The sequence below is a fragment of the Canis lupus genome, chromosome 27 (genome assembly GCF_003254725.2).
Source record: "Canis lupus dingo isolate Sandy chromosome 27, ASM325472v2, whole genome shotgun sequence".
NCBI lineage: Eukaryota > Metazoa > Chordata > Mammalia > Carnivora > Canidae > Canis > Canis lupus.
In genome coordinates, this window is record NC_064269.1 from 115933 (window position 1) to 129574 (window position 13642).

Below are 13642 nucleotides of genomic sequence, written 5' to 3' on the forward strand. Positions count from 1 at the left end.
TGGCGGAAGAGTAGGGTCCCCAAGTCACCTGTCCCCACCAACTTACCTAGATAATTTTCAAATCATCCTGAAAACCGACAAATTCGGTCTGAGATTTAAAGAGAGAACAGCTGGAATGCTACAGTGAGAAGAGTTTGCGCTTCTAGAAAAAATTCAAGAATCTAAGAATCCTATTAATGGAAATTAGTAGCCTCCTGCTCCAGCCCTCATCCACCCCAACTTCTTTTCTCCACAGCCCTCAGCTGTTAACATTTTGCTTCCTCTATTATATACATTACTACTTCTTAATATGTTGAGTTAGAAATTACTTACTGGCTTAAATATGGAAGATAAGCATTTGAAATTCTTATATTTCCCATCCCTCCTATACACATCTCTTTTTTAGCTTTTTTTATGATTTTGAAAATAATTGTTACTGTAATTATCAGTTGGATTTTTATCCTAATTTACATTATCTTGACAGTGGAATTTTTCTTCCGTCTGAGCCACATGTTGGTCTGTACTCTGTCTTTTTTTAAACAATGTTCTGTTTCCACTGGGTTTCATTTCTCATTAAAATAATTGCATTGCAGATGGTAACTACACGTATTGTTGCAAGCATTTAGTAATGTATCTAAGTGTCACATTACTATGTTGGGCACCTAAAACTAATATAATACTATATGTCAACTATACCTCAATTGTTAAAAATTGCATAATGTAAAAATTCAGTATTCTTTGTTCAGGTAACCTCCCAAAATGCAGTAGACTCAAATACGTTTGGCAAACTCTCCCTTTTTTGTTTTCTTTTTTCTCAGCTCTAACAGTTTCTGATTTTTTTTTCCTTCCAGCCTTATCGGAATTCATTGCTTTCAAGGCCTGATGCACAACTTACCTTGTATTGAAATGCTTGTTTCCAAGATGGCAACATGGAGATTCATTTTACCTTTCTCCTATTCCCAAGTGTGGATAGTTTGAGGATATTTAAGTTTCTTCACATTGCAGTGCTCTTTTTTAAGAAAACAATCCCCAAATTATGAATGCACATGTATAAACATAGAATTAGGAACAAACATGAGATTTATTTAGGATGAAGACAATGATAACCAGTCACACATTTAATTAAGCTATTAAAATCATAAAGTCCAGAAAATAAAATTTGCATTAACTATGTGATATAATTCTCTAATACTCTCCTTCCTTAAAATTTTTAATTGTATTTTTGATGATGTTTCCATAGGTTTTTTTTAGTAGACCATTTTAAAGTGTACAGTTTAGCGGTGTTTAGTCCATCCACACTGTTCTACAACCACCACTCATATTAAGTTCCAAACATTGCTCACTCAAAAGAAAACTCTACCCATTTAGCAGTCATTTCCCATCTCTTCTTTCCTGAGACCCTGACAAATACTAATCTGTTTTCTATCCCTGTGGATTTACCAATTTTAGAAATTTCATGTAAGTGAAATCATACCATGTGTGACCTCTTATGTCTGGCTTCTTTCCTTAGGATGGTGATATCAGGGTTCATCCACATTGAAGCATGTATTAATACTTCATTGGTTGGATAATATTCCATTATGCATATATACCACATTTTCTGTATCCATCCGTCAATGGATATTTGAGGTGTCCCACTTTATTTTTTGGCTATTGCAAATAATGCTGCTATAAACAATAGTATACAAGCATTTGCAAACCTCCTTTCAGTTATTTAGGTCAATACCTAGAAATGGTGTTATTGAATCATGGCAATTTTATGTTTAACTTTTTGTTTGTTTGTTTTTTGTTTTTTGTTTTGTTTTGTTTTGTTTTGTTTTGTTTTGTTTAACTTTTTTTTAATGGATCTCTGGAACTTTCCACTGTGGCTAGGTCATTTTACATTCCCCCTAACAATGTACTGGGTTTCCAATTTCTCTATAGCCACATCTGCCATAATTGAAGTGTAATTCACTATGGTTTTAATATGCATTTTTATGATAACTAATGATGTGGAACATCATTGAATGTCCTAGTTGGCCATTTGGAGAAATGTCTGTTCAAATCTTTTGCACATTTTAAAATTGGGTTATTTGTGATTGTTTTCATGTTTTTGTTGTGGCTGATTTTTAACAGTCTTTATATAGTCTGGATACTAGAATCTTATCAGATATGTGATTTGAAAATATTTTTTCCATATTTTCTCTATAGTATGTATGGGATTATTCTAGACTTAACAATTCCATGCATTTTTTCCCATAAAGAACTGAGAGTTCTTTTCAATTCAAGTGTCTTTTATTTATTTATTTATTTTTGTCTAACCTTTCTGGCTAGAACTTCAAGAACAATGAAGAATAGCAGTTGGGAAACTGGACATCCTTGTCATGTTCCTGATGTTTAGGGGAGAGTGACATTAGCTGTGGGGTTCTCATGAACATTTGTTAGCAGTTAGGAAGTTCCTTTCTACTCTGAGTTTACTGTATTTTTATCATGAAAGGGTTTTGAATTTTGTCAAAGGTTGACTTTTCCTGCATCAATTGCAATATTCAAGTTTTTCCCCCTTATATTTCATCTTCCATCATTGATGTATTATATAAATTGACTTTTTTTTTATGTTGAATCACCTTACATTCTATCCCACTTGATCATGGAATCTTACTTTTAAATGCAGCTAAATTTGCTTTCCTAGTATTTTTTGAGGATTTTTGAATCTATATTTATAAGGGATATAGATCTGTATTATTTTTTTTGTGATGTGTTTATCTAGTTTTAGTATCAGAGTAATGCTGTCCTCATAAATCAAATAGGAAGGGTATCATAATTTCCGTGTTTAGAAGAGTTTGAAAGAGATTGGTCTTAACTCTTTAAAGCTTTGGGAAAATTCATCTGGCCTTAGATAGTCTTATTCATAGATTTTGGATTACTGATTCAATTTCTTTAAAAACCATAGGTCTATTAGATATTCTATTTCACCTGAGTAAGTGGTAATTTGTGGTCATCTAATTTGTTGATACACAATTACTCATAATTTATTTTGGTATCCACTTCTACTTCTACAAGGTCAATAGTCATGAACCAATTTTGATTCCCGAATTTTGCAATTTGAGCCTTCTCTCTTTTTTTCTTGGTTAATCTAGCTAAGGGTTTGTCAACTTTTGTTGACCTTTCAAAAGAACCAACTTTGGGTTTTATTGATTTTCTCTATTTTTTCCCTTCTCCTCTATTTCATTTATCTTTACTAGTATTTATTATTTACTTTCTTTCTGCTGGCTTTGGGTTTCTTTTGCTCTTTTTCTCTGTATCTGTAAGTCTGAAGTTATATTATTCATATGAGATCTATCTCTTTTGTTAAAGCAGATATTTAAAGCTATAAATTTCCTTTTGAACACTGCTTTCACTGTATTTCATAGGTTTTGGTATCTTATGTGTCTGTTTTCATTTGTTCCCAGTGTTTTCTAATTTTCTTTGTGATTTATTCTTTGACCCATTAGTTGTTTATTACCACAAGTTTTTTCATACAACAATGAATTTGGTCCAAAGCCACTGAGAAGGCAAAATGAAGAAATAAACCACAAATAGTTTATATTGTCTAACTATGTTTACATTATTCAATTTGGTAGCCACTAAAAATTGAAATGTGGCTAGTTGAAACTGAGATGTGCTGTAAATATAAACATACATCATATCTCAAAGACTTAGTACAAAATAATAATAGATCTCATTAATTTTTAAATATGTATTAGATGTTGAAATGAGAATAATTTGGATGAGAATAATTTGGAGAATAATTGAGTTAAAATATCTTATTAAAATTAATTTCATATGTTTTCTTTCACTTTTAAAAAATAAGGCTACTAGAAAATTTGAAGTTACAAAAGCATCTTACGTTTGTATTTTGCATTATATTTCTATTGGACAATGCTGATTTATAATATCCTCTGCTTTTTAAAATTCACATTATGTATCTATATGCATGTTAAAGGTCTAATATATATGTTAGAGCCTTTGATATTGTTCCTAGGTCACAAAGACTCTGTTCATTAAATATATATAATTTACTTTTTTTTGTTTTTCAAAATGAGTGGTCTCTATTAATCATTAGGTTCACTGACTCTTTTGTTTCATAATCACCTTTCTGCTGTTCAGCCCATCCACTTTTCTTTTACTCTACATAGCATTTTTGTTATAGTATTTAAAAAATTATTTAATGTACATATATTTAAATTTTTGTAAAGAATTCTTATTTATTTCAATTTTCATTGAAAAAATTTTTTTTCATTGAAAAAACTTAGTCTCTGATATTTACCTCCATATTTACAATGTTTGATATTTTTAATTGCTCCCTGAAATTCCAGTTTTCCAGCTGGATTCTGTTTTCCTGAGCTAAAGAACTTCCTGCAGCATTTCCTGTAGTACAAATGTGTTACTGAAAAATGCTCTTAGTTTGATTTTTATCTGAAAATGTCTTTATTTCCCTTTCATGTTTGAAGGATAGTTTCACTGTATAGAATTCTAACTTAGCTTTTTTTTTTTTTTCCCAGCATTCTAAAGATTCCCCTGTTTTCTGGCCTCCATAACTTCTGAAAAGAAGTTAGAAATTGTTTGAGCCATTGTTCTCTAATATTCGTGGTATGTAATGTAGCCTCTTTCTCCAGCCACACTTAAGAGTTTCTCATTTCTTTGGTGTTTAGCAGTTTGATGATTATGTGTATGGGCATTTTATCATGCTGAAAGATGAGGTATCTGTAAAAGCTCCCTTCATAGATTTCATAGACTTGTGGCCAGGTTCTCACAGGGCAGAAGGGGTAGGGGAGCTCTCAGGACATATGCCCTAGATACACAGAAGTGCTTGTTACATTTCAAACACAAAATAAATAGGTATTTTAGGAAGGAATAGATGAATTAATAAATTAATGAAGGTAAAGGGGGTACATGGTGCTTTACTATAGTATATTTTGTACAGCATCTCCTGAGAACACAGTTGAAGGACATAGGAAGGAGTCTGTATATTTTGGCATCTCTTGTATAGTAAACAAGCCAAAGATCCTCAGGGAAATATTGCTTCTGAATCTGAATTCCTTGGAGAAATATGCACACAGTTTACAGCATTCCCTGGGAATAAACCATAATCCTTTGATAGGATAAATAACTGTTTAATTTTAGTACCGTATTGTATTAACTTAATAGGTAATCATGAGATGTCTATAAGTGTTAAAACTTATTTTAAGAATTACACATTTCAGTGTGATGTCTGGGAAGAAGGAAAAAAAGTAAACCTAAGTGCCTTATCCTGCAATGGGAATATAAAAAGTGTGAACATCAACAAGCAAAATCCTTTGCCTGAATAATTCTGTTTCTATGGCTTTAAGAATAACAGTTTGTAAGTTTTAGTGTTTTGTAGACTGATTTATAGTTCACATACTGAAAACAAATCAAACTCTGAGTACTTAATTTATATTAATAAATTTGTTATTCTGATTCATTTTAATTGTAGAGGATCTGAAATTGATTTGTTAAATGACACCATTTTTGACTAAAAGTGTTCATGATTTTGAAGTCAGGGAAAATTTTCTTGCAGTTTTTAATGTAAACATAAATAAAAGTAATAGACTTGCTAAACATTATAGCACACTGTCCCAGTATATCTAGGGAATTGGGGAGCACGTGTAAAAATAGGTCTGGTTCGATAAAATTCTTACTTGTGGGGGTGATGGATCTGTTTTTGACTCAAATGACTGTAGCCATTGTAATACAATTAGTTGCCTCAGGAATTGTTCCTTAGGTTTGGGAGAATGTGTATTACTACTAGGAAGATGCTATTATACTTTGGCACTAATAGCCAGGATCTCTAGAACCTTCAGTATTCCCTGGAGAAAACTGTTATTATATTCTCTCTGATAAATTTTTGTTAATTTATGAGTTTTCATTCTTAAACACCTTTTTCATAGTGTTTATCCTACCTAAAATGCCTTCCTCTGTTTCCTAAGCTATTTTCAATGCTTAGCTTTGGATCCATCTTTTGTTTAAAAAACGAAAACAAAAACAAAAACAAAAAACATCCATTCTTATTAATCTTCCATCCATAAGCCCCATAGTAAGAGTGAATCTCATTTACCATTAAGTTTATGGCACATTGTACATTGCTGTATTCATGCACAGATTTTGTCTCCTCAATACGTTGGTAAGCCACAATAGGCAGGGACATTGACATATACTTCCTTGACTCCTTGGTGTATAGCAACGCGGTCTCCTTGGACCTATAAAACAACTGGGAATGCAAACTGGTACAGCCATTTTGGAAAACAGCATGGAGGTGTCTCAAAAGTTAAGAATAGAACTACTCTATGACCCAGCAATTGCACTACTAGGTATTTATCCAAAGGATGCAAACACTTGCCCCCCAATGTTTATATGTTTATAGCAGCAATATCCATAATAGCCAAACTGTAGAGCCCAGATGTCCATCGAGGGATGAAAGGATAAAACATACCTGGTATCTATATACAATGGAATATTACCTAGCCATCAAATATAATGAAATCTTGCCATTTGCAATGATGTGGATGGAACTAGAGGGTATTATGCTAAGCACAATAAGTCCGTCAGAGAAAGACATTTATCATATGATTTCACTCATGTGGAATTTAAGAAACAAAACAAATGAACATAGGGGAGTAGAGGGAAAAATAAAATAAGATAAAAACTTAGAGAGAGGCAAACCATAAGAAACTTTTAAATACAGGGAGCAAACAGGATTTCTGGAGGGAAGATGGGTGGGGGGATGGGGTAATTGGCTGATGGGTACCAAGAGGGCACTTGATGTTAATGAGCATCAGGTGCTGTATGCAACACATGAATACACTAAATTCTACCACTGAAACTAAAAAAAATGTTTAATAAGTGTTTCATATTGATGATGAACTCCTTAGAGAAGCATAACTGATGATGAAGTCATCAAACAAGAAACTTGCCCTGAAGGGATGCAATGTTTATACCTAGGAGTTTTCATGACATTTAGCTTAATGAGAGCTTATGTAATTTTCAACCACACAGTCAACTCCATTTGCACGGGCTTAGCTGTGGACTTACCACATTATTTGGGGGCGGTCAGCATTACTTGCAAGTGTCGAAAAACACTTGCCAAGTGACTGATCATCTGAGTAAAATTTGCCAGAGTTTCTTCTCTGTATTCCCCTTGGTGGAGGTAAATGACAGCTTTGCTGGAACTCATTTCTATCTATCAGGTAAAAGGCCCAGAGCTAAATACCAGTCACTGTCACATCTGAAGAAAAATCCAATCTTAATGGTAAGTTTTTCTCTTTATGGTCTTCCCTTACTGTCTTACCTCTTTTCTACTTCTTTTGTCTTCCTTCTCTTTGTTTTTCTTTTTCTTCTCTATTTCCTTTCTCTTTGAACCCTTATTCACTTTATTTTGCATTTCACTTAATTATTCTTATTCTCTTCCTGTTTTCAGAACTATAACCAGAAGAAACACTGAATTTGTTTGATTCTGTTCAAGTCAGTTTTTCTATGTGATCAGATAAGTTTAATATTGGCATAGGAGGCGGTAAAAGTGAAGAAATAAAGAGATGGAATAGGGACAAAACACACTGCACTGATTTATAGAATAAAAAAATCAGGACCAAGAAAGAGTGTTCATTATCTAAGTAGAGGCAGCGCAGGTCAAACCAGGGAAGAGCTACAGTTGTTACCCGTAATTACTTCTGGAATTAAACTTAAATCTAAGCTTGATTTCTACTTTCAACCATCGTAAGTATCACCTTGTTTCTCTGTTACACTCCTGGTCAGTTCCTTGAGGCAATGACAGTCATCAGGCTGAGTAGTACTGTGACATCTTAGCGCTTACATACTGAGAAAAGTAGAAATAATTTTTTCTAGTGAAAGGGAATAAAAGGGAAAGGAGGAAAAATGAATGGAAATATCAGAAAGGGAGACAGAACATGAGAGACTCCTAACTCTGGGAAATAACAAGGGATGGTGGAAGGGGAGGTGGGCGGGGGGGGTGGGGGTGACTGGGTGACGGGCACTGAGGTGGGCACTTGATGGGATGAGCACTGGGTGTTATTCTGTATGTTGGCAAACTGAACACCAATAAAAAAATAAATTTATATTAAAAAAAGAAAGAAAAATAATTTTTTCACATGCCTGTTCATTTCTTTACCTCATTACCATAAATCTAAGCCAGACTACAAAGATGATGTATAAGGTAGTTTTTTATTCATCAGATTTGTAGAAAATATTTGTCTTTCCTCAAAAATAAAGTAATAACAAAATAATAAAAAATATAAGTACTAGTTTTTGTTAGTTTATCTTACATTAATCATTTCAAAAATGTGCCCTATTAGTATGTATAATCAATAGCAACTACTAATATTCTGACATCATTATCTTCATAATTTACCATTGGTTCCTGTGCATATTGTTTTCTCAATATTTTTACCAGAGCAGAAGCGTATCAAGAGGTCAAGATGGAAAACCATACAACTGTGACAGTATTTATCTTAGCAGGATTGACGGAGGACCCAAAACTGAAGATTGTGCTATTTGTCTTCCTGCTCCTCACCTATTTGCTAAGCATCTCAGGCAACTTAGTCATTATTACCCTCACTTTGCTGGACTCCCATCTCAAGACCCCTATGTATTTCTTTCTTCGAAATTTTTCTTTCTTAGAAATTTCTTATACGACAGTCTGCATCCCCAAATTGCTTGTAAGCATGGCAACCGGTGACAAAACCATTTCCTATAACTGTTGTGCAACTCAGTTATTTTTTGCCTTCCTTCTTGGAGCATCTGAATTTTACCTCCTGGCTGTCATGTCCTATGATCGTTATGTCGCCATCTGCAAGCCCCTGCATTACACAACCATTATGAGCAGCAAAATCTGTATCCAGCTAGTCCTTAGCTCTTGGATCACTGGTTTCCTCATCATCTTTCCAGGACTCATTTTAGGCTTAAGCCTGGACTTCTGTGATTCCAATGTCATTGATCATTTCTACTGTGACACGGCTCCCCTCCTGCAGATCTCCTGCACAGACACACACGTGTTGGAAATGATGAGTTTCATCTTAGCTTTGGTGACTCTGCTGGTCACTTTGGCCTTAGTGATTCTATCGTACACATATATCGCCCTGACAATTTTAAAAATTCCTTCTGCCAACCAGAGAAAAAAGGCTTTCTCCACCTGTTCTTCTCACATGATTGTCATCTCCCTCTCATACGGCAGCTGCATCTTTATGTACATTAAACCCTCGGTCAAACAGAGGATATCCTTGATGAAGGGGGTGGCAGTTCTCAATACTTCTGTTGCTCCACTTTTGAATCCCTTTATCTATACTCTAAGGAACCAGCAGGTGAAGCAAGCATTTAAGAACTTGCTACAAAGAGTTCTGTCTTTATTCAAATAGAATCATAATGAGATATATAAGGAAGGTTAATAGGGAAAATTGCAAAGGATGTGGTTAGATTGGGTCCCAATTTTACTATTGCACCATCCAAAATATAATCATATTTTTCCTTTCACTTCTTTCTGAAGTGTCATGATGTTTACATTAGCTCCTGTTTCTCAATAATGGCTTCCATTTCAAAATACTAAAACTTTATTTTTCTGTTCCATTGTAAGCATTGTCAATTTTTTAAAAACATTTTTAAAAAAGATTTTTCTTATTTATTCATGAGAGACACAGAGAGAGGGCAAAGACACAGGCAGAGGGAGAAGCAGGCTCCCCTTCGGGAGTCTGATTCGGGACTGGATCCCAGGACCCCAGGATCACCCTCTGAGCTGAAAGCAGACACCCAACCACTGAGACACCCAGGTGTCCCAACATCCTCAAATTTGACTCATTTCTTCTCTCTGCTTCTTCCATTTAAATGTAGCAAACACTTCAAAGATTATTTTAGTCAACTTTATATATTAGTTCATGGAGACTTAATTATATTTATATCTATGCGGTATATTGTGTTCTTATATTTGATTTTCTACAAAATCTTGTTAAGTTCAAAACAATTATATGATATCTTCCTTGGGATTTTACCTTTCCTTGGCTTTTGTGTCCTGATACACATTCTCTATAGTTTTTAAATAAAGATATTTAAAAGTGGGAAGTTGAGATTAAAATATCAATATCATCCTTTGTCTTGAGAATTGAAAAAAACCCCACTATGCTAGTGTAATAAAATATCATATGGTATATAATTTTTATTTTACATTTTATGCCATATAAATAAGTAAATAAATACTGACTCATGTATGTGTACTAAATCAAGTAACTTTGAATAAGAATAAAATGCATCCTGGAGAGAGAGAGATCACATTTGATGCTTTATCAGCTATTCCTTATTCTTCTTGGAACTGACTGTGTTTCTTAGATTATACATCTATAATATAGCAATAACCAGTTTTTTTTTAAATTTTGAGATATTTTTAGGCTACTTTGAAAGTGTAAAATCAGTATTCTCCAGACTAAAAAAACAAAATAAAATGAAAACTTGTAGAATAAATTATCCTGATTTTATCTTGTAAAAAAAAAATGCACTTTAGAGAGGTATGATAAGTTACTCTCGTCACATAGCTAGTCAGAGAAACAGAATTCAAATTCATTTCTGCTTGATTCCAGAGGCTATGTCTATCCAGTACCAGCAATCCCCAGTTTGTAGCAAAGACTCGTCTACATGTATTCTGAAATGATGATGGATTCAGTTTTGGGGTTGGGTGTAGAGATGCAATAAGAGATTCTCACGCTGATTCCATTGCCTGCTAATGTAGTTTATTGTAGTGCTTTGTCATTTTATATATGTGATATGCTACTTAAAAATCTGGAAGACTCTGTAATATAGCAGTTCTGTACTTAGAGGATGCTTCCTACAGTTTTACCATATGGCCTGGTATACAGTCAAATTGTCTTGAAGTAGATAATTGCTTTTGTATACCCCAAATAATCTCCCTCTCTCTCACTGTCTTTTCTTTTTCTCTCTTTCTCCCTCTCTCTCACATCCACACATACACACCTTTCTCTATTTCAATAAATTTTTCTTTCTTCTTCCATTTCTTCTCTTTTCTTTTTTTTCTTTTTTTCATTATCTTCTTTTGGTAGAATGACTTCTGTAAGTCATATGCGGATCTATAAACCATAGTTAGCTAATCAAGGCTTTGGACTCCCTGATTAGATCAAGACTACACTTCTACCCTGTGCTTTACAAATGATCATATTCTCTCTACAAATAAGAACTCAATTAGTGTTGGGCATGAAACTAGTCAGTTCAGTAAAACTCGATGTGATAAAAAAATTTGTAAATGTTAGAATATTCTTTTCTGTTATAATTACAGCTATAAAAATAAACCCAGAACTTTCAGGAGTTCATTAAATAGAGCATGTTTACTTCACTATGAAACTAGGGTAAAGAAAAGCAGAGCCAAGAAATAAACTGAAAGAATATGAATGCCAATAACTTAATTTGATTCTCCGTAACCAATAATATGAAAGCTCATCCCTTGGAATTTCAGGTGGGACTCTCTATACTCATAACCAAGGCGAATCTATCTAATTGTCTTATCTACTAAATGTTCTCTCTACCCGTTGGCCCTTGGTGGCTTTGTCCTCAGGTAGAAAGCAAGAGAAAATGAAAACTAAGAAAACTTTTACTCCCTATTTTTTTTGTCTACTACATTTTACTTAATGTTTATGCAAATACCATCAGGCCAGATAGTCCTAGAAATCTGTTTCAGAAAGGGACAATATTTAAGGTGTTAGGTATACAACAAAATTGAGCACTTTTAGGTATACAACAAAATTGAAAGGAAGGTACAGAGATTTCCTATAAACCCATGGACCTCGTACACACACAGCCTTCCCTATTTACAACCTCCTCCAGCAGAGTGGTATGTTTGTTACAACTGATGAACCTATATTGACACATCATAATTACCCCAAATCCATATTTTGCATTATGGTTCACTCTCAGTGAGTGTTCATTCTATAGATTTGGAAAAAATGTATAATGATTGATAGACATATAAATATATAGCTACGTAGATGATATAGATGGTTGATAATAATACAGATATTGATGATATGTAGACATAAATCCTCTGTGGCCTGCCTTCTCATCACTCCCTATCCCTCAGCCTCTGAAAACCATGGATTTTACTGTCTTCATTGTTTTCCTTTTCCAGAATGCCATGTAGTTGGAATGGTAAAATTTCAGATTGTTTTTTTCACTTAGTGACGTGCATCCAAGTTTCCTCTGTGTATTTTCATGGCTTGATAGCTCATTTATTTTTAGCACTGAATAATATTCTATTTTCTAGAAGTATCATAGATTATCCATTTACCTACTAACGGGTATCTAAGCGGCTTCTAAGTTTGGGCAATTATGAATAAAGTTGCTATAAAGATCCGTGTGCAAGTTTTTGCGTGGACATGTTTTCATCTCATTTGGGTAAATACCAAGATGAGTGATTGCTGGATCGTATAGTAAGAATGTGTTTAATTTTGCAAGAAACCGCCAAACTGTCTTCCAAAGTTGCTATACCATCTAGCATTCTACCAGCAACAGATGAGAGTTCATTTTGCTGCACATCCTCATCAGCGTTGGGTGTTGTCATGTTCCAGGATTGTGTGTAGTGGTGGTATCTCCTTATTGTTTTGATTTACATTTTCCTGATTACACATGATGTGGATCATCTTTTTGCGTGCTTATTTGCCATCTCTGTAGTATCTTGGGTGAGGTGTCTGTCAAGATCTTTGGCCCATTTTTTAATATTGTTCTTTTTCAGATTGTTGAATTCTAAATTTTTGTGTATTTGAGTTGACAATCCTATTTAGATGTGTTTTCTCAAATCTTGTCTCCCTGTATGTGCCTTGTCTTCTCATTTCCTTGACATTATCTTTTGGAGAGCAGAGGTTTTTAATTTTAATGAAGTCCAGCTTATCCGTTATTTCTTTCATGGAGTGTGCCTTTGATGTTGTATCTAAAAGATCATTACTAAACCCAAAGTCATCTAGATTTTCTCTATGTTACATTCGGAGTTTTAAAGTTTTGCCTTGTGCATATAGGTCCACTCTCAATTTTGAGTTCATTTAAGTGATGAATGTAAAGCCTGTGTCTAACATGGCATGAGGAAGAATTGAAATGTGTTAGCTGTTGTCACTTCTGAGCTCAGGTTTACTGGTGTCCTATAAAAGCTTGGACATTTTGCCACAGAGCTAAACATTGATAACCGGATTTGGAGTTGGAGAAGATGAAAAAAGATCTAGGTGAAAATGGAACAATTACCAACAAAATAAACCCAACCATCTCCCACCAACAAGGTAAACCAGCAGATAAACACAACCTGTGTGAGCTACCAAATGGCTTCTGCTTTATTCTGTTCTCCAAATATCCCAAATAATCTCTCTGGTGGTTCACCGTAACAGGAAACAAACAGGGAAGGGACATTCTAGAGAAATAGTTCAGCCTAGCCACATTGAAACATTACAACGCCTTCAGAGATATATTGCCAGAGTGCCTAAGGAAACTTTTGAAGTTCATTATCTTGATTTCAGCAATGGTTTCACAGGTATATATAGGTATCAAATCTCAAGTTATAAACTTTATTGGATGCATTTTATTTTGCACAAATTGTAACTCCATAAAATTGTAAAAATAATTAAACAAGGGAAAATAA

At 34.0% G+C, this 13642-nt stretch overlaps 1 protein-coding gene across 1 annotated transcript; it reads left to right on the forward strand.

Annotated features, from left to right (window-relative positions):
* The first annotated feature begins 8442 nt into the window (after positions 1-8442).
* Positions 8443-9383, forward strand: LOC112667284 (olfactory receptor 6C74-like). Its single transcript, XM_025458885.3, has one exon. It carries the CDS (start codon positions 8448-8450, stop codon positions 9381-9383), a length of 936 nt encoding a protein of 311 aa, XP_025314670.1. The 5' UTR covers positions 8443-8447.
* The last annotated feature ends 4259 nt before the right edge of the window (positions 9384-13642 follow it).